Source organism: Microtus pennsylvanicus, chromosome 12 (genome assembly GCF_037038515.1).
Source record: "Microtus pennsylvanicus isolate mMicPen1 chromosome 12, mMicPen1.hap1, whole genome shotgun sequence".
In the NCBI taxonomy this organism is placed as follows: Eukaryota; Metazoa; Chordata; class Mammalia; order Rodentia; family Cricetidae; genus Microtus; species Microtus pennsylvanicus.
The window spans coordinates 55,650,500-55,671,702 of record NC_134590.1 but is presented as its reverse complement, the minus strand read 5'-3'; the positions used below and the strand labels follow the sequence as shown (position 1 = coordinate 55,671,702).

The window sequence follows — 21,203 nt, the reverse complement described above, 5'->3', positions numbered from 1 at the left end:
CGTAACAAAACGGCAGGTGACAAGGGTCTCATTAAGACGTACCTCACTTGTTTTGAGGGCTTCTTTGGACTCTTCCTCAGTCTGCTGTTTCTTTTTGGAATTCTCATCAACATTCCTGAGAGGGGAGTAAATCAAATATGAATTTCTAATCTGAATCTAAGAATCTCACAAGAAAGTTGAAAGAAAAGTCTTTTCTTTGCCATGACTTCTCCCTTCATTGGTGGAGGACGGTTACACTTTAATTTAAACCTCACTCTTAGTCATCAGAGAGCACAAGCCAATCCAATTGTGGCATGAACTGCTCCTGTCTAAAGGAAAACAGGTTACAAGGACAATCCCTAATGTGCTGCACTGTGAACACTACATCTGCTACGCAGACATTTGAAAGCCCAACCATCTTTTCAGTAAGCAGGGAGGCCTTTATGATTCAGAGCAAGATGAACAGGACACAATAAATCTGAGAACTGACATCTCTCTGAGTTCTGTAAATCTACTTATCTTGAAGTTTATGATTAATTTACATAATTGCAATGATGGGCTGGAGAGAGAGCGCTCAATGACTAAAAGCATTTGCTGCTCTTTCAAAAGCTCTGGGTTTGGGTCCCAGCACCCACATGGCAGCTCACAACCAGTTTTAACTCCAGTTCCAGAGCATGCAACACCAACTTCTGGTCTCCATAGGCTCCTGCATATATGTGGTACAGATAAATGCTTATGTATACACATACACATAAAATAATAAAAAAGTAAACTTAAAAAAAGAATTGTAATTTAATAGAACAGTAAAACTGTAGGCCATGGTTCACATCACATCATAGCTACTTTCAAGAGTCTCTCTGCCTTTGTAATTTTTAAACAATTAGCAATGACAATACAGTGTTTAAAAAATTAAAAGAACCTGACTTTATGTGAAAGGGAAAAATGATGGGATGATGTTAAAAAAAAAAGGTGCTGAAAAGACTGGTGAACAGATGCACTCACTGTTAGTAAGTGGTTACCATGGACCCAGACAAGATACTTCTCCAAGTACTTCCTGGGGCCCTTAAACTCAATTCTCTGATACTCAGTAGAAACTTCATGCTTATGTCTGTATATTTCTGGAGTAGAATCTAAAGTTTCTGTCAGATTCTCACAAAATTAATTAAAATATTACTTTAAAATACTATATTCTTAACACAATGAAGGCCATTATAAACACATGGTAACATCTATATTCAAGGTGAGACTTTCATTTTCTTTCTTTAATCCAACAGATTGTTGTTTTCTTTATTCTGTTTTTCTGTACGATATCCCCCCCACTACAATTACTTCCTAATACAAAGTAGTAAAAATTATTCCCATGGGTGCATCCACTTCCGTTTTTCAATTAAGAATGTCAAGGTCAGCAAGATGGCCCAGCAGGTAAAGCTGCTTCCTGCCAAGACAAGTGACCTGAATAGTATCCTTGGGACCCACACAGAATAATGTGCCCCCCAAAAGCCACAAGTTGCCAAATAAAAACCTAGACCAGGTATGAGATCCCTCCCCTCAAGTTCTTGGCTGGGAGGAGGTCTCAGAGACTCCCAACACAATATAGGCTATTGCCACCAATCTTAGTGGTCACCATAACTTGATGGTAAGATCCTATTACTGACAACAACACACACCTTGGTCATAGGACATGGAGAAATCAAGCTGGTGCTACTTTAAAAGCGTCCTCCCTGCTGGTTAGATTTCATAGTTGCCAGAGGGTTAAGCAGGCTCGTGGGGATGGAGTGAGTCATCAGCAGTCCTAAAGTTGTGGACCTGGTGAGCTACAATAATGACCAGCATGGCAAGACATGCTCATAGGTGCAATACTGGGATGAATGTCATGGATGCCACTAATCATTCTGCTGGATTGAAGGCCTAGTACTGTAAATCTGACTTAAAAAAATGCATAATTGGGGAGCTCATAGGACCCAGGGGTGAACACACTACCGTTATTCTGCTAAATAGATAAAATACCAATGTGCCCTACAAATTTTTATCTCTAAAAAAGCCAGATGTGCTGGCATACACCTTTAATTCCAGTACTGGAGAGGCTGAGGCAGAAAGACCTCTGTGAGTTCAAGGCCATCCTGGTCTACACAGGCAGTTCCAGGGCTATTTCTATACCTACAGATTAGTGCAACTCTCAGACTGCAACAGAGATGTTTCTCTGCACAAAAACGGTAGTTAACACAAAAACTCACAGCCCATCAAAATGCAGAGACTAAGTAAAGAGGACTTTTTTTTTTTAAATGGGGAGACAGGGTCTCTTTCTAGAGCCCTGGTTGTCCTGAAACTCTCTATGAAGACCTAGCTGGCCTCAAACTCACAGAGATTCCACTGCCCATTAAGTGCAGGGATTAATGGTGGGCACCACCATGCCTAGTTATTTTTTAATACAGCCTATGACCACTTTCAATGCCCTCTTCTGGAAGCACACCACTAATGTGACAATTAGAACACAACAGACAAAAATGTACCTTGAATCTTTTCTTCTCCTTTTGCTTAAGGCTACTTTTTTCTCTAGAACTTTCCGTTCTTTAAGGACTTCTTTAATTCTTGGGGTTTTCAGTTCCAAAGTCTTGGTTGATGAGTCTTCTAGGTCCACACTACTTTTCCCTAGAAATACACACACACACACACACACACACACACACACACACAATAAGTAGATAAATAAATAAGTTTGGCTTTAGAAGACAGTTTTGTGACAGTGTTATATTCACTTTTCACTAAGGTTTTATAATTACTTTAAAGCACAAAATAGCTTTGACTGGATCTCAATTTCTGCTAGGAAAAACAGATCTCAATTTTGTTGTAGTTACTCTGCCAAATAAATGTCAACATACTCCCCAGGATCAAAGAGAGGAGCAGAAAAGCAAAGGGAAAAGCAAAGATGACATCAGGTGCAGTCTAGCTGTGCGTTCTTCACCAGAAATGCTCACTTTTATCCACTACTCCAGGATAAATTACTTCCACACTGAGGAACAGATCACGCTATGCTATATGTATATGTCACAAGCAATATGAGACTAACTACAAGATGACTGTGTGTATAATGTACTCTCAAATAGCAGCAATATCTGCTATACCTTGGCTCTTCACTTTGGAAGATTTTGTCTTCTCTGCTTTCTGTTTTCGTTTTTCTTCAAGTTTCTCTCTATTGATTCGTCTTCTCAAAAGTCTCTCTTCTTTCTCTTTAGCCTAAAACCATAAAATTGCCTGACAAATTATCAGGGAAAAACAAAGACATTCTGAGAGAACATATGTGAGAAAAAACTGAGAGTGCCTCTTGGAGGTAGCGATCTGGCCCAGCAAATGAGGCCTTGGGTGTAACTGCCAAGTATTCAAAGTGCCCCCAGCTAACCAGTTTTAGTTTGCTCTTCTGATGTTCTTACACATCAATGGGATACACACATACATAAGGCTAACAAGATGGCTCAGGGGTTAAAAGCACTTGTTGTTCTTATAGAGGACCCAGGATCAGTTCCCAGCACCTACATGATAGCTAAGAACCATCACTAACTCCAGTTCCAGGGGATTCAACACCTTCTTCTAAATTCTGCAGTCACTAGGTACACAGATATACACACAGGCAAAACATACACATAAATCTTAAAAAAAAGTAGACATACACTAAGTGTATGTACGTACGGCTACGATTGCTCTATTTGGGAAGCTACCAGATGATAGAAGACACAGATAAGAAAACTTTTAATTACTGTTTTAGATTGCCTTTGGTTTGAAAGGAAAGATATAACTCTGAGAAAAGGTGATTTAACAAACTAGTTTTTACAACAAAAAAGGGGGAAAAGCTATAAAAATATGAATATCAAGCTTAAGTGGGTAAGCCCCTCATAGTTTTTCAGTTATTCCTAAAGGAACAGTTGAAATGCAGATTTAAGAGACAGGTAAATTCTACACCAATCTGTCTTAGTTATATTCCTGGGTCTAAGCTGTGGCCTTGGGACTTTCTAAGGGCAGAATCTCAGTTAGGGAGAGTTCACAATAATTTTGTTATTCTTACCACCCCTTTCTGCCTCAGAGCTCACAGCCAAAATTTCAAAAATCCTAAGCAGGCGCACAGCTCCTATCCAATAGCCTCTCTAAGAAAGAAGTCTAGAGGGAAAACTAGTTAGCAATCACATTTTTGTAGTGCTTTCTGCAACATCCCTCTTTATCTTGAAATATTTTCATATTTTAATGTTTCTTAAATTGTAAGCCATTTAAAAACCAATGAATTTTGCTTTAAAAGCTATCATTAATTGAATGATACTTGATAGAAGCATTTTCAAACCAGGAAATCAATGGACTGCATTTTCCCCAAAATATACTTGTTGCACACTGTATCTTTATATGAAATGAGGATTTTCATAATATGCTGCATTTTTTCACTTGTTAGTAACAATGATACAATCACCTTTCTGTCTAGTCTATGCAGTTCCATGGCAAGCTCCCTGAGGGCAAGGCCATATCTTCTCTGTGCAAACTTGTACCTTGGGCAGAATACTACTCAAATTTTGTCAACCTGGTGCAGCAGGTTAAATCACAACAGTTCTGAACCTGGGCATTGCAATCCCTTTGAGGGTTCAACAATCCTTTCACGGGGGTCTCATATCAGATACCCTGCATATTAGATATTTACATTACAATTCATAACAGTAGCAAAATTATAGTTATGAAGTAGCAATGAAATAAAGGTTGAGCCACTGTTAAATCAGCAAGGGAGGGAACTTAACTTACGATGGACTGGCGCCGTTGTTCTACTGTGAGTTCATCATCAGAATCACTGTAGTACTTTGAGTAAAGGTAAGGTTTGTGAACATAGGCATGCCGTACACTTTTGGCTTTCCCATCACCAGACTCAGTGGTTTGAGTTTTTGCTTTATTCTGCTTGTTTTTCTCTTCATCTGGAAAGAATTCAATATAAAGAGTGAGTGCTTCTGTTAACCAGCAACAGCATCAACATGTCACATAAGCAGCAAAAAACACCAATATACTTTAAGTATATTTAAAGGTCCAAAGGGGTGTCTATCTAAGAAAATTCAGAAGTTGACATCTTAAAAAACTATAATTCACCTCACATATAAAGTCAGACCAAGAAAAATGAGACACTGTAAGAACTTGTTTTATTAAAAACAAACAAACAAAAAAAAAACAACTGAAGACAAAAGTTGCAAAGAACTGATTTGAAAGAAGAGCAAGTCACAAGCAAGGCACTCAGAACTGAGGCTCCACTCTGTCCCTGGAGTAGCGTGCTTTTGCAGGTTCAACACGGAAGCCAATTAAACACTTCATGGGACTGACTACTGCTAGGCCTCTACATGATTATGATCTGCTGGGAAGTTAGTGGATGGTGTGCAGGTCTAAGCTGAAGTTTCCCTTTACTGTTTATGCCATTTTGGTTTATTAACTCAGGAATTCTCTTAGTCAAAGCTGCTGGAGCCACCCTAGCCTTTTGCTCCTCCTAGTTATTTCAGACAATGTATTTTTGACAAGTAGTTAATTCTTATTTGTCAGAGGACATGAGAGGAATGTCTTTGTCACTGCTGAGGAAATTCACCTGAAGGTGCACTTTAAAGCACACTTGAGATGTCATGTCTGTCTGTCTCCTTGGCTGTCCTGGAACTCATTATGTACACCAGACTGGCCTTGGCTATGGAGAAGTTTTACAGTAACTTGTACAGGGCTGATTAGACAGACAACCCTACAGCTCAGGCAGAGGCCAGTCTTGCAATCACAAGGTAGCAGGTTCTTGTTATGCCACACTCTGTTAAGAAGTAGCCACACTAGACAGAACACAAATAATGCTTAATAGAAACATCACAGAGATACTGAGAAAAGTGCATTACCATCTGATGTAATCTCTCCTTCTTCCATGCTATCAGACATGACAACTTCCTCCTCTGTGTCTTCCTCAAAAGATGAAAGGTCACTGGTGTGGACAGAGCTAACTGTGATGTCAGTGAGACCATCCACATCAGAATCCATCAAAGAGCAATCTTAAAGAAGAAAATGAAACAAAGTAAACAACTAGAAATAAGAACATATTTAAAACCTAAACCCTATACATTAAAAATTCCCTGCTTTAAACAGATGTCAAAGAAATTAGCTTTCAGAAAGGCTATCTTAATAAAATACAAAGGTAAAACAGTAACTTGCAAAAATAACTATTAATTTGTAATGTGCAGATATGCACAAATGTAAATTTTTAATAACCGATTATTACTACCTAGTATTTTGAAGATCAGCATATATAACTTAAGTTGCTTGGAACCGTGTGAATAAATGATAACACAAGTTACAGAGTTTATAGTTTTTCTGTTAATTTTCATTGTGAATAGATACATATGTATAGTAACGAAGTTGTAAATACTTATTTCCTCTCTTCCCCCCAGCCCAAATAAAACTTGATTATTTAGCCCAGGCTGGCCTGGATCCTGTAATCAGCATGCTCAGTGCTGGGCTTTTTGTTGTATGCCACCACGCCCAGCTTATTATTTTATAATTTTGTAAGTTTGATATGGAAGCATCAAAACAGATCATTAAAATTCAAAGCCAAATGTGACACTGTCACTCTTCCTCTAAGGACATTCTGCTCTTGAAAGCAGCATGGACGTGTGTACGCACCTTCTTTCGTGCCCTCGGCAGTCCTGGCTCTGCTGTTGATCTTCTCAGAAGGAGGTTTCATGCTCTCCACTTCTCTATCCTTTGATTGCTTCTCATCTTTCACTTTCTGTGTATCTTCGCTCCTTTTGGAGTGATCAATTTTTTTTTCAGTCTTTTCCTTCTTTTCTTTCTTTCTTTCTCCTTTCTCATTACTGTCTGGTTTCTTTTCTGCTTTGTCCACTGATTTATATTTTTGGTCACTGCTTTCCTGCTGAGCATCCTTACTTGGTACAAGTAAGCTATTCTCTTTCATGTGATTTTTAGCTTCTTCCACTGAACAAGAGAGATCGCTAGGTTCTTCTGACTTGGGAGCAGTTTCTATCCCCTCGGCTCCAGAATCAGGAGTAACCTTTTCTCTATCAGCCCCATCCTCAGAGCCTCTCTCCCTGTCAGTGCTGGCGTCAGTGCTAGGCTGAGATGAGAGTTTTCTGGGCACTCTCTCATTGGTCTTGGCATTTGACACTTCTGTTGAAGCTCGAGCAGCATGAGCTTCTTGGTTAAGAGAAGTTATGGTTTCCAAGATTGACATGGCATCACTGGCCACATTAGCACTGGGCCCAGGAGCAGGAACACCTTCAAGGAGAAGATAAGACGTGAAATAAATTTATGCAAAAAAGTACATCCTTCTACTTTATCCACACAACACACCACTGTTACAAGCTGTGCAGAAATGCATGTTCCTGTAGGTTTTTAAGTACAGCACTGATATACAAACTCAGAAATTTCTGTCTCCTGAGCACAGTGTTTAAAGGAAAGACACCAACACATCTGAGAACATTCCAGTTGTGAGAAGAATGCCTTCGTTATTCCAGTTACTTACTCTCTTATAGTGAGCACGCACACATAAACTCTCTCCTCCACCCCCCAAGACAGGGTTTCTCTGTAGCTTTGGAGTCTGTGCTGAAATTAGCTCTTGTAGACCAGGTTGGCCTCGAACTCACAGAGATCCACCTGCCTCTGCCTCCTGAGTGCTGGGATTAAAAGTGTGTGCTACCACTGCCCAACTCATAAACTCGTTACTATTAAAATGCTTTTTAAATTTAATTTCAAAAAAGAAATGTCATGCCAGTTGAGGAATATTGAAATATTGAAATGGAGCAAGGTGTCAGAACACCAAATTTCCCTACCTAGGCAATCAGATCAAGAAGAGCACAGGGACTGACAAGATTAAACCAAAGCACCTTGGGTAATGACAGAAGAGTCCGGCTTCTCATCGTCAGGAACTGTGTTGCCAGCTGCTTCCTCTTTGTGATTCAGTGTGGCCAGAAACTCATGCACAGCCTTTTCCACCTGAGGCCTGAATGTATGGTTGATCTTTGGATCTACTACCTGTGAAATAATTCGGTCGATACCAGACTCCAGCATTCCTGATCTAAAACATGGGTAATTCACAGAGAGGTAAAGAAATAATTTTATATTATTTGCACAAATTATCTTAAATAATTAGTATCTATTATAAATATGTTCAACCTTCAATAGTCTATTAGGGAAGTTTACCACAGCAGTGGTTTTAAAGACATCTGTAAACTCTCCAGCAATGCACCACTGATGGAAAAACTGAAACATATAAAAGGTGTTGGAAGTAGCTTCAGCACTACAGAACACAAGGGAGGTGGAGCATCCATCAACCTCCATCTCTGGGACACAAGAGCACCTCGCGACTGATGAGTTCCAGGGCTAAAGTAAATCTCTTGACTTTGAAACTTTCTTTTTTTAAAAATAGAAAATATAAACTTTTTATAAGTCTTAGAGTTTCCAGTTAAAGTGAAGAATATACACAAAGTATAATTTCATCAAATTAAGGAAGAAGAAACAAGAAAAGCAAAAATAAAACTCAAGATGTCTGGCTTTCTTTTTATTACCTTCCTGCTATAAAACAGAATGATTTAGTTGTTCAAGAGGCAGGTTATGAATGTCTTCTACATAAAAGGCACCATGCTGGCCACCAAGCAGCTACAAACCAGAACTGGGCCCTACACTGGTTAAAGATACAGGCACAACTAAAATACAAGGGGGCTAGGCATGAACTTATACCATGTACTGTAAGGGATTATTGCCTATGTAAGTTGAGAATATTCCACTAGGAGAAGACATCTGAACTGAGTCCTGATACATATATAGAAGAGGAAGGGAGGAAGGAGGCTCCGAGTTAAAGAAACATCACAGAAGACAGACAGAGCAGCGACACAAGCAGGACTCTTATCAAATGACATCTGAGAAAAACGGACTTAACAACACATTCCCTCCTAGAATGCACTAGGAGGAATTAGTACCCAGGACACTGTTGGAAACTGAGGTACTAGTCACCTCCTGCTTCTTGGCCTCCATCTTTCTGGATAGAAAGGGTGAGGTGTTTATCCCTAAACTGTCAAATGCTGTTTCTAAGTGCACCTGTCAGAAGTGAGGGTGGACTGGATTCTCAATCCCGGAGGCTCTGAACAACCATGTGTTACTATAATTTTATTTATGTGGGACATAAAGAAAAATGAGCTGATATGCAGCAAAGTAGGTTACCTGCTTTTTAAGGTTCCAAGATTAAAAAACAGAACACAAATCCTGAAAACAGTGTTGTATCTTAAAGGTGTCTTTTTTGTCCCCCTTAAAGGTGACTTGCAAATGTAGCAGAAAGAATTGAAGCCAGCCTGGTTTACAGAGTGAGTTCCAGGACAGGCTCTAAAGCTACAGAGAAACCCTGTCACAAAAAATTTAAAATAAATAAGTAAATGTTTTATTGTAAGGCATATGTACAAAGGTATAAAATTCAAGTATAAAATCCACTAAACCCAAAATACTGTTTCAGGTTGTCTTCTCTGTTTGCCTATGTTTTGGTATTTTGTCTTGTAAACAAAATACAACTAAATTTAGTCTTCCTTCCCATGGAGATCAACTTTGATCTTACATTAAAATGGGGTCGAGAGCTATTGATCCACTGCTCTTTGTTGGCTCATTGCCTTACGGTAGTCCCTAGCTGCCTAGTCAGAAGGAAAGTCTCAGCCCTCGGGCCATAAGTAAAGTCAACAGATACATTTCCAGCTAAAGCTACTTCCCTGCAAGCCTGGTATTATAGTGCATGCCAATAATGTCAGCTATTTAGGAGACTGAGCCATAATAATCCCATATTTACTACCTGCCTGAGCAACAGGAAAAAAATCAGGGTAAGAGTTCAAGACCAGCCTGGGCAAATTTGAAGAACTTTTCTCAAAATAAAAATAAAACAAAAGAAGGCTGAAGCCAGGCATGTAATCCCAGCACTCCAGTTCCAGGTCAGTCTAGGCTACATATAGACTTTGAGACATGACTACATGAGGCACAATTAATAAAAATTCAGAGAGAAATTGGGGCTCAACCTGAAGGTCAGAAGAGCAAAACAGCCAGCCATTGGCTCTTACCTCGACCTCAGTACGAAATGGTGATCCTGCCTCCAAGAATCTGAGAATGAGACCAGGAGCAGTTTCCCCCCATCTTAGAATCCTCTCTAGAGCTGGGATTAAAGGCATGCACCACTGGGATTAAAGGCATGCACTGCCTGGTTTCTATGGCAACTAGTGTGGCTACTGGGATTAAAGGTGTTAACCACTACCTTGTCTGTAAGGCTGACCAGTGGGGCTGTTTTACTCGTTCATCTTCAGGCAAGCTTTATTTATTAAAAAACAAATGAAATGCCACTAAAACTACATACTGAGACCCTTTTTTTAAAAAAAAGTAATTCGGTGACAGAATGCTGATTTTGTATGTATGATGACCTGTATTCAACCTCTATTACTGAAAAAAAAATAAGTACATACATAAATCAAATCAAATTCTTCTCTTTTAAAATTCTGTCAAGATCATTATAGAAAACTATACAACATTTCAGATTCTGCACCATAAATGAATATATAAACAGAATAAGAATTTCCTTCCTCCTGAATCAAAAGATAAGCTACTGTGCTAATCCATCTTAAGTTGCTGATAGTAGGCCATTTTGTTCTACAGAAATGACAAACTGCAATGGTTTAACCTTAGTCAATCAGCTGAACACTTTCTCTAGTGTGTTTATGAAAACCTGCTTCAGATTACAGTTGTTTATAGGGTTAGTTTATCCATACAGTATTAATTTGCAAACAACTGAAGAATCCTTTTCTAAGCCAGGTGTAGAGGTGCAGGCCTTCAATCCTGGTATTCAGGAGGCAGAGGCAGGAAAGTCTCTGTATGTTTGAGAAAAGCCAGGTCTACAGAGTGAGTCTGAGGACAGACAGCCAGAGTTACAAAATGAGACCCTTTTGTAAAACAAAAACACAAGCAAAACAGAAAAACACAAACAAAACAAAACAAATCCTTCTCTAAGAAAAAGAAAAACTTTAATATACTATTATCACTAACATAAAACTTTGCAAATGGGGCAAGCAAGATGTTTCAGGAGTTAAAAGCACTCCCTATGTAAGTCCAAGGACCTGAATTAAATGCCTGGATTCCATAGTGGAAGGGACAGAAATTACTCCCAAACTTTTTCTTTGACCTCCATACCCAGAGGATAACAAGAGGAAATTTAACAGAAGTCTTAGGAAGAATAGCATTTACGTTTTCCAGAGTTCAGCCATTCTCCTTCCCAGTCTCCAGTCTAGAGAAAGGCAGCTCAGGGAAGACAGCACCAGTGTTCAACACTGACATAATCATTGGCTTCTTGACCTTTTACCAACACCAAACTGTGGTAAAGATATTATTGGTACTAGAACTGTAAGTGATTTTCACATTTCCCTCACCTAAAAAAACAAAAACAGACAGCTTCCTTATCTTACAGATTTGAACATTAAAGTAACGAAGCAATGCAATCACGTGTGAGAAGGGCAGCAGCTAGAATGCTAAGAGAGCCCTGTATTATCAGCAGCACGGCATGTAAATGTGAGTCGGGCACCACAGCTATCCCCTCCTCCCCATTGCTGTGCTACTTTGCTTACTGCTCTACTGAAGGCCTTTGTGGAAATAAAGGGCCTTCTTGGCCTGTCACTCAAAAGATTTCTAGCATCTTCTTTTCAGGAAACAGCTTTGATTTTTTACCAACAGGTATTATTAAGCAGCCTTCTGATGGCATCTTTTGATGTCACCTGGACTCTTTTACAGGTGCTTTTAAAACACAGACAACAAAGCCAGTGCTATTTCCTTTTCTCATACACAGGGTGACAGTCTAAGCTCCTAACTCCAGGTTTCTAGTATTACCTGGGGCTAAATGGACTTTTTGGTGAATTTTTATTTCTGGGCTTCCTGGGGCTTGGAACTATCACACTACATGGGCTTGAGCTAGATTGCTCACCTGTTTAAAGCCATGTTTTATAAATGTTCTTGGATATAAATATTTGTCAGAGCAGGAAGAATAGGTACTCTTTAAACAATTGGGATAGAACATCTTTTTGTCTTAGCAAATATTTATATTCAAAAACAAGTAAAAAGTTGTAAATCAAGTTTGTTCTTTTTAAAATGTAAATATTCCAGACTTTTAAAAATATTACAGCTTTTTAGTCTTTGTTTCTTATGCTGATGCAAAAATATTTCCTTTTGGCGACATCCTATATATTTAGAAGACAAAACACCTACAAACAAAGGATTTTTTTTAACTTCAGGGTTCTATCATGTTCTATTTGCTAAAGAAGAAAGTTGTCATTAAAGTAACTGTCTATTAATATTTACATAAGATTTTTCTTGGACAAATTTTCTTTTAAGCCATGCTATTTCTTTTCCTAAATGCTTAAGTACCACTACAATAAAAGAAAAGAGTTAGAATTTGTAGGAGAAAAATGAACTGATGAGGCCATTCTCCAAAATTATGCTGGACCAAGTCACATCAACCTCCCCAAACTGCCAGCATTAGAACAATGTACTTCTGCTGGCTTTCAGACAAGGTAAGGAGAAGAATTTTAAACTGAGCTGTGCACTCTAACTCAGACTTACTTCAGAACTTGCTGTCGGATATTGTTTCTCAGTTGGTTCTTATTAAGGTGTGGACTCCAGGTATGAGTAGCCAAGTGGTTCGCAACAAAGTTGTCAACTCTCTGCCTCAGATTCTGATAGGCAGGCTAGAACGAAAAACAACAACAGCAAAAACTTCATAAATTCCAGAAACCATTAATTAATATTAATTAATTAAAATAATATTGATAACCATTTCAGAAATTTTAGTGTACTTAATAGGCCTAAGGGTTCTTAATAGTGTGGACGGAAAGCTTCTCAGTCATAACTTTCAAACAGTGCCTATTTTGTCTAAGACAAGCTGTTTGAAAATAAAGTAAGACAAAGACTTTTTTTTGTAGACAAAAGACTAGAAACAAGACAAAAATGTTAATGTTGGAGTATTGGAAACAAAGAAAGGCATCAAAGCCCAGGATTGAGAATGTGACATTTGACCTGGAAAATTGGTTCAAAGTTACATGATGTAACTAGGGAGAACAGCCTTCTTTGTGGACAGAAGAAAATAACAAGGGGACTAGAAAAAATACAATGTTAGAAGTATTAGGGAACCCTATATTGATAGTCTAATTTTGTCGGTGAAGAGAGCACAAAGGGCAACAGAAATGAAGTTGAAAACACAGACTGGGACCTGGTGCTTACACAAAGAGGTTTGAAAGCAGAAATTCATTATAAATATAAGCACAGTGATTCCATACCTGAGCATAACACAACTCACCTGGCAAAGTATGCAATAACTAAAACAATCAAAGTCTGTGATGGTAATATATCAGGTAAAAGTTATGGACTCAAGAGAAATTACTCAGGGACAGACCGCTGAACTATAACCCAAATCTGATGTAAAAGTAGGTCTCAAGCAGGAGTGATTATAAACTCTCTTCCCCAAAGGGGGCATTTGTCTAAAGCACTTTAGATCATGAGGAGAGGGCAAGGATGCTACTGACTATTCCACACAGCTCAGAACAGATCCTACAAGAACTAGTCTGCTCAAAAGGCACAGTGTCTATGGCTCAGAACCCCTATCCCTGCCTTCCCCCAAAAGAAGGAAGAGCTAGGCCGTGGTGGTGCACGCCTTTTACCCAGCACTTAGAAGGCAGAAGCAGGCAGATCTCTGTGAGTTCGAGGACAGCCTGGTCTACAAGAGCTAATTCCAGGACAGACACCAAAACTACACAGAGAAACCCCTGTCTCGGGGGAAAAAAAAACCTATTTAAGAAATAGTTGTAAGGACAGTGGTGGTGTACACCTTTAATCCCACTACTTAGAGGGCAGAGGCAGGTGGATCTCTTGAGTTCGAGGCCAACCTAATCTACAGAGGGAGTTCCAGGACAGCCAGGTCTACAAAGAAATCACCTCAAAAAAATCAAAACCAACCAACCAACCAAATAAATAAAAAAAGAAAGAAGTGGTCCTCACTTAGTAAGTTAGTCCCTTCACCTACTCATTCAGGGTTATCTTTCCTTTATCAGCCTTTTTTTTTTCTTCAATATAGGTAGGTGACCTAGAATGATTTTTAAGAAAAATAGCACAGTATCACCCTGGGCCACTTCTTCCTCTCTCCTTTAAAAGCATATATGCCAGCAGCCAATTTTCATACTCCCATTCCCTCTACTTGTCCATCTGACAAAGCTCTCACCTTCAGAGCTCAATGGAACACAGGTCATTCAGACACCACAAATATCATACAGCCATTCTTTCCCAGTTCCTGCCATCTTCTTCTTTTTTACCTTTTTTAAATATTTATTTATTTATTCATTCATTATGGATACAATATTCTGTCTGTGTGTATGTCTGCAGGCTAGAAGAGGGCACCAGACCTCATTGCAGATGGTTGTGAGCCACCATGTGGTTGCCGGGAATTGAACTCAGGACCTTTGGAAGAGCAGGCAATGCTCTTAACCACTGAGCCATCTCTCCAGCGCCCCTGCCATCTTCTATACATACCACCATTCACCAGCTCTTGCAGGGCACTGTTGTGCAGCCCTGCTATTGTCCACACCGCTCCGCAGGTAAGTGATGAATAACTAGGTAACTACCGTCCAACAGATCGAAGGGCCTTGCCTTAAGAGATGCTCTTTCCTCACTTTCAATTTCGGACTTTCGCTGTTGTCTACTTTCTCTTTCAGTCGCTCAGTTATTTATGTATGCCCCGCTCCACTCAGTTTAAATCAACCTGAAAATGTCTTTCTCCCTAACGTTTATAATGTGTATTTCTTCTTTTAACAAATGTTTATTAAACTTGAATTATTTAGCTTTTCAGACCCCTCAAAAGAAATTCTAATTTCAGCTCCACCAAAGGAAAGTTTTTCTGGTTTCTAACATTTTCCCATTAGTAGAGCATGATGGTACAGGTCTGTAATCTCAAGGCTGAGGCAGGAGGATGGCAATTTCAAGGTCTACTTGGGCTACATACTGAATTCAGGCCAGCCTGTGCTCCATGGCAGATCCTGCCTTAAATTTAAAGTCAACGGGCTCTTGTGATGAGCAAAATCTACAGATGCCAGCCGGCCGAAGCTGCAGCTCGGGAGGATGTCCAGAACTATTCCCTACCACCTTTTCCACACCCATGCTCCAAGGCTTCTCAATGGCTGATATTCCTGCCTATCCAAGCCTAACTCACGTCCATCTTCCAAGAGAGTATGTTAAATTTTCTAACGCTAGTGTTATCAAAACATTTATTCAAAGTAAATCATGAATTATCACCTCATCTAAAATATAAGTCAGATCATGATCTTTTGCTCGAACTCACTAATAACTTCTCAGTACTAGAAATCCCTCCACCCAAACAATTAAGCTGAGACACAAAATTGACTAGAATGGTGGAGGGGGAGCTGGCTTTCCTCTCTCAGCAGTTCTGCCTTGGGTCTTCTGCACTCCCTCTGCTCTAGGGTTGGAAGGCATCCACTTTTCCAGTCCTTTCAAGGACAGCTCACACAGTATCTTAACTGAAAGATTACCCAGAACAGAACAGGAAGCCTCCTCATGCTTTTCTTGCTTTATTCTTTTGTACAGCGCTGATTACATACTACTTACTGTTTATTTCTTTGCTGGGAAAGCTGTCAAACAGCAGGGTTCTCTTTTACTGCTATATTCCCAGCTTCTAAGGAATGCCTGGTACATAAGGTTTGATCAGAGAATGAACTAATTGATCAGGAGCCATTCCTAATTGAGAAAAGATCAAAAAACTGCCTTTGTCACTAATAGGAAGAGAAGCTCTATTTTCTTGCTCCATCAACTCCTCTAGGACAGAAGGATGGGCCACTTGACCGTCCCTCCTCACTCTCCAGCTGGTAATCAATAAGAAGGGAGCAAAATGGCTTCCAGCCACAAACCTTGACTCAACATCGATGACTGGTTGTCTAGATGGAGAAGCTTTACTGGTATAGGTGGATTTTGGAGTTGCTCAAGGTCCAGCCTCTTCAGGAGTGACAGTCAATCTGATCTGCCACAGAACAGTCTTGTTAGTTAAGGACCACTGATGACTGCAGGAGCACCGGGGAGGACTATATTATACAGCTCCAGGAGTGGCAGTAGACAGTGGCACATCTCATCCTGGCGCAGACACACTAGGGTGGACAGTCTTTCTTGGACAGCACCTGAAAGCTATCAAATGTCTTGACTCTTACACATGTATGACTGACAATCCACTGACTGTTAACAGCCTATACACTACAGGTGGGGAAGACTGTTAAGGTGAAAGCAGGACAGTCTTTTAGGTACGATTGTGAAGAATACCATACTTTACATGAGCAGCAGATGAGATTCAAGAGTTCTATTAAAATAATAATAGTCTTTTATATGACTAGGGACTATTATCTCTATTTTGGCTTACTCATTGTATTGTAAAAATGTGACATTCCTAAGAAGCATACTTTTTCTTTTTTACAAATTAGAAAAAAGTAGAAATGTGACTGAATCACAAATATTTTAAATTAAACCAGCACAATTGTTATCTAGGGGAGAGGAAGAAAAGAGAGGGATAGAAAGAAGGCAGAAGGCAGGCTGGGAGACGGAAAAAGTCATTATAGGAATTTCCAGTAACTATGCCCTCCTGTGTCCACTTTCTGGGCAGAGGATGTCATTTCAGGTCTGCCCTTAACTAGCTTCATGCTTCTCTTATTTAGAGAAGAATGTTCTGTGGTGTCTCAGCTCTCTATCCTCAGCACAAGGCCGAACCACATGTAATCATCTAGAATCACTTTAATGCGAGCATTTAAAGAGAAGGGCCTAGCTTTTCTTAGACTGCCATACCAACTATTCTTCCCCAAGGATTATCTTAATAATCTACTTTTGAGAGTTTTGGGAGGAATACACAGGCATACAATAGTAACAATGAATGGGAATAGTATAAATAAAAGGTTGAATTATAAAGACTGCACCTCCTTCATCAGTATATTAAAACTTAATTTCTATATCCAATATACACAATGACAACACAGATACACAGGCTTCTGAGACCATCAAAGTGTAATATCCACTTGCTGCTCACAAACCACTAGCTTTATATGCAGAAATATTTACCTGATCATGTCATTAGACATAATTTTCCCATTAAAGTATTGTTCAAAGGGCAATAGCAATGACTTTAAAATACAGCTGATAGTTCCTCAGGTAACATTATATTTCCTATACACACCCCAATAAACTAAAGTCCCCACCTCCAGCATCGTAGAAAATGGGCCCAGGACCAGAATCCTTGGAGGAGAAGATATCCTCAGGTACTTAGGAGGAATTTTTTTAGAGATGGCACAACTGTGTACAGTCCATCTCAAAGGCCCAGGATTTGCAGGTGCTGTAAACACCCGCCTTTTAAGGAAACTACGTTTTTCAGACCTGTCAGTCTGGGGGGGGGGGGGACACAAAAACCAAAACCAAAACAAACAAACAAAACAAAATTTCCATCATCACAACTCCAATCATATGAACCCAACCACTTTGAAGCGAAACCCAATAAATACACTAAACCCTAAACAAAACCAAAGGAAGGTAACTAAAAGCCCGCACTAGGAAGCAACACGTCTCCCTTCACCTGCTTCCAGACACACTCCCTAGCTCTTCCCTACCTACACTGATCGCTCCTTCCTGCACCCTCGGGTCACTCTGCCAAGATGACAGTTTACTTGCCCCAGCTAAAGCACCTTTCTGTGACAGTACTGGGTTCCTCCGTTCCTCTTCTTTTTGGACGGGGAACCTTTTTTGCTTCTTCTGGCCTCACCGTCCTCGCTCGCCTAATGCACCCTCGCCCCCGTCTTTCACTTCAGCATTTGCTGTCATTTCTTCTCCATGCTTTCCCCACGGAATGGCTCCAATCTATCTCCATCTCTCTCTGCCTCTTCTCATCTTAGCAAACTGACTTGACCTAACTACTAAATCAGGCAGTCATTGCTAGAGATCAAACGACATATCCCAACCCACTTTTCTGTCTGCCCAGGTTTGCCTCCCTACAACCGCGTCTTTACTCGACCTCCCCGCCAACATTCAGCAAAACACATTGCAAATTACTCCATTACCACTTTACGATTTTTGCAAACGCCAAATTTGTGGCGTTTACAACCGAAGAAACTTTAGTGGGGGCAAAAAGCAACTTGGGTGCAAAGTTAATAGAGCGAAAAATCACAAGAAATGAACACCAAACCGAGTCCCGTTTGCCCTAATGCTTCCAAACCAGTGTCTCTAAGAAGAAGCTTGGTCTCGCTTACCAAGCGGTGTAATCGTGGAGGCCAAGCAGTACCTAGCACATAGTAGGTACTCAAAAACCACTAGCGTACGAAAGGAACACAAGGGCACGGGAATGAATGAACATTCCAAGCCTTGCAGAGTGCACGGCGCACCGCCTCAGGACGGAGGGCGGCTGCAAAGGAAGCCCTGTGAGCGAGACAGTCCCGAGGGTCCGGTCTGGGGACGCCGCTCCCCGTGCCACCCGCCGTCCCGGCCCCGCACCTTGGTGTCCACGTCCGCCAGGCAGTCCCTGCGGAACTGGTCGAAGAGCCCCTGGCTCTTGAGGTGGTTCACGATCATGGCCACGAGCTGCGGGTCCCCGGCGCCGGCTCCCGCGCCGCCCGGCCCGCTCGCTCCGGGACCAGCCCCAGGGCCCGGCGGCGGCGGTGGAGGCTGTGGCTGAGGCGGCGGCGGTGGAGGCGCGGGCGGAGGTGGCTGCGGCTGCGGGTTGGTGGCCATGGCGGCCCGGGCCGTGGAGCGCGCGAGCCCAAGCGGGCAGGCGCTTCGGGGGAGGCGGCTACACAGGTCCCGCCGCCTGAGGGAAGCCAACGGGATGTTGTTACGGAACCAGCGGATCCACAGCTACCCCGGAAGTGAAAAGGAACTGAGGGAAAGGAGGAAAAGGCGGTGACGGCGGCGCCTAAGGTCTGGCTACGGGAGCCGCCGAGGTCCAATTCCAGCCGAGGCGAGGCGCGAGCGCCCTCGCGTGGCTGAGCCGGGCTGGAGCTGGCTGTGGTGGCGTCCGCGTCAGTTCAGAGTAGACCGGAGGGAGGCGTTGCCCTGGTTTTACCTGAGCGGCTGCCAGTCCCGTCCCTCTTGTCCCCTTTTCTCCAAGTGGTGGAGACTCGTAGGCGTTTATATTGCGAGCCGTACCTGGGACTGCGGGCGAACTCTCGGAGGAGTCTAGGATTCTATCCATCTTCTTTCCAGAAGGATGAATTTAGGATCTTCCCTTTTCTGTTCCCCTAACCCATCCCATTTGCCTTTTGGCATTCCTAGCTACTCTTCTGGTTTGCCTGTCTGTCTTTAACTTACCGGCCTCGGTATGGGAATAGTGGGTGAAGCTTATATGGCCTTGTGTCTCAGGCATGGCATCTACTCACGTTAGGGCGTTTAGTTGGAAGACACTTAAGACTAGGTCTCTATGTAGTCTGTTGTTTTTACATCAGCTTGACACAAGCTACCGGTATCTGTGAGGGGGGTACCTGAGTTGAGAAAAATGCCAACATAAGATCTGGCTGTTGGAAAGTCTGAGGGCATTTTCTTAATTATGATTGATGTAGGAGGGTCCCAGTCAATTATGGGTGCGGATACCCCAGGCTGGTGGGTTTTTGTTTGTTTTAAAGGAAGTAGGCTGGTAGGGAGCAAGCCAGTAACCCTAACTAACTATGACACTCTACTAATCCCAATTCGTACATCAGGAAATCTCCTGTCCTGGGGCTAAGTTGTCTTTACAATTGTTCTTAAAGCTGGGCAGTAGTGGCCCATGCCTTTAATCCCAGCACTCAGGAGACAGAGACGGGAAGATCTCTGAGTTCACTCCTTTAATTCCGGCACTTGGGAGGCAGAAGCAGGCAGAGCTGTGAGTTCGGAAGCCAGCCCGGTCTACAGAGCTAGTTCCAGGAGAACCAGGGCTACAAAGAGAAACCCTGTCTCAAAAACAAAACAAAACAAAAAACATTTTAAAAAATCAGTCACATTTAAAGTGGTGTAAAGTATAATTTCATTTCTCTTTTTCCTTTTTTTTTTTTTTTGGTTTTGTTTTGTTTTTGAGACTAGGTCTAGCCATGTAGGTTTTGCTGGCTTTGAACTCACTATGTAGATCCACCTGGCTCTGCTTCCTGAGCGCTGGAATTAAAAACATGTACCACCACACTTCCCAAATATATATTTGTAATCATCTTTCAAAACAAATTTTGGCAACAGATGAGATTATAACTTGTTTTTCCTTAGTGTACCAAGAGAGCAATGCAATATGTTAAGTGTATGTTATCAAGTGTGTATATAATATGAAAAGGCTTAGTGTTTTGTTTGGGATATATGTATATATCTAATTTATCCAACTTTTCTGAAATAGCTAAATGAGAATCATCCATAAAACTGAAAACTTCACAAATTTAATTAGGCACAATGACAAAACTTTAAAAATTAATAAGAAAGATATTTGCTGCTAAAAAGAATTGTTTAGTGGCTAATAAATATTACTATTTATATTATAATCTATATAAGGTCCTAAACCTTTTCAAAAATGCCTGAAGGTGTGACTTGATTATAATTTAGATGATTCACAACTGCTACCCTCCCATATGTGGTGGTTGGCTTGTTGAAGAAACTTTAGTAGAATGTTTGTTTACAGGAGTTCTAGTTACACTGATCATACACACTAGATACAATGTAGCTTGAGCTATGCCATAGCCTTGAAAAACCTCCTGGATACATTACAAAGAATCAGGTCACTGATCTGTATTGCTGGCCTGTTTCAAAAGCACTTTCCTTTCTGTTTGAGGACAGAATCTAGGGATGACTATTGCAATTACTTGGAGAAAAGGTAAGGGTGCATATTAACATTTTCTTACCTTCCGAAAGCTGTTGAAAGTAGTGTTTCTTTCCGGTGGCCTCTTTCACTCTGGATTGTTTCCTTAGAAACGATAATATAATTTTGACAATAGTGCATGCAAAAAATTGTTCACACATGTGAACACTGTAAACAGGCAGTCTATGAACAGCCTCTGTGGGAACGCTGAAGGCACACGGATATATTATCTGCCTTCCAAAGGCTACCCCTGTTGCAGCCATTTTTCTGTTTCCGGGGCAATATGAAAAAGCCCACGACTGTGTGCAGGTCAGCTGGGAAGAGCACTCTGCGC

The 21,203-nt window shown here is 41.0% G+C and overlaps 1 protein-coding gene across 4 annotated transcripts in view; it reads right to left on the bottom strand.

Annotated features, from left to right (window-relative positions):
* Positions 1-18,917, bottom strand: part of Bod1l1 (biorientation of chromosomes in cell division 1 like 1) — a 53,958-nt gene extending 35,041 nt beyond the window's left edge. For all 4 annotated transcript variants that reach the window (XM_075943680.1, XM_075943682.1, XM_075943681.1 and 1 more), the window contains exons 1-9: positions 18,559-18,917; positions 12,604-12,728; positions 7,860-8,050; positions 6,640-7,251; positions 5,862-6,011; positions 4,753-4,919; positions 3,102-3,213; positions 2,490-2,628; positions 43-115 (exon numbers count right to left, since the gene is read on the bottom strand). In XM_075943680.1, the coding sequence (XP_075799795.1) occupies positions 43-115; positions 2,490-2,628; positions 3,102-3,213; positions 4,753-4,919; positions 5,862-6,011; positions 6,640-7,251; positions 7,860-8,050; positions 12,604-12,728; positions 18,559-18,795 (1,806 nt within the window). In that variant the 5' untranslated portion in view covers positions 18,796-18,917. The remainder of the gene's footprint in view (positions 1-42; positions 116-2,489; positions 2,629-3,101; positions 3,214-4,752; positions 4,920-5,861; positions 6,012-6,639; positions 7,252-7,859; positions 8,051-12,603; positions 12,729-18,558) is intronic.
* Positions 18,918-21,203: the final 2,286 nt, after the last annotated feature.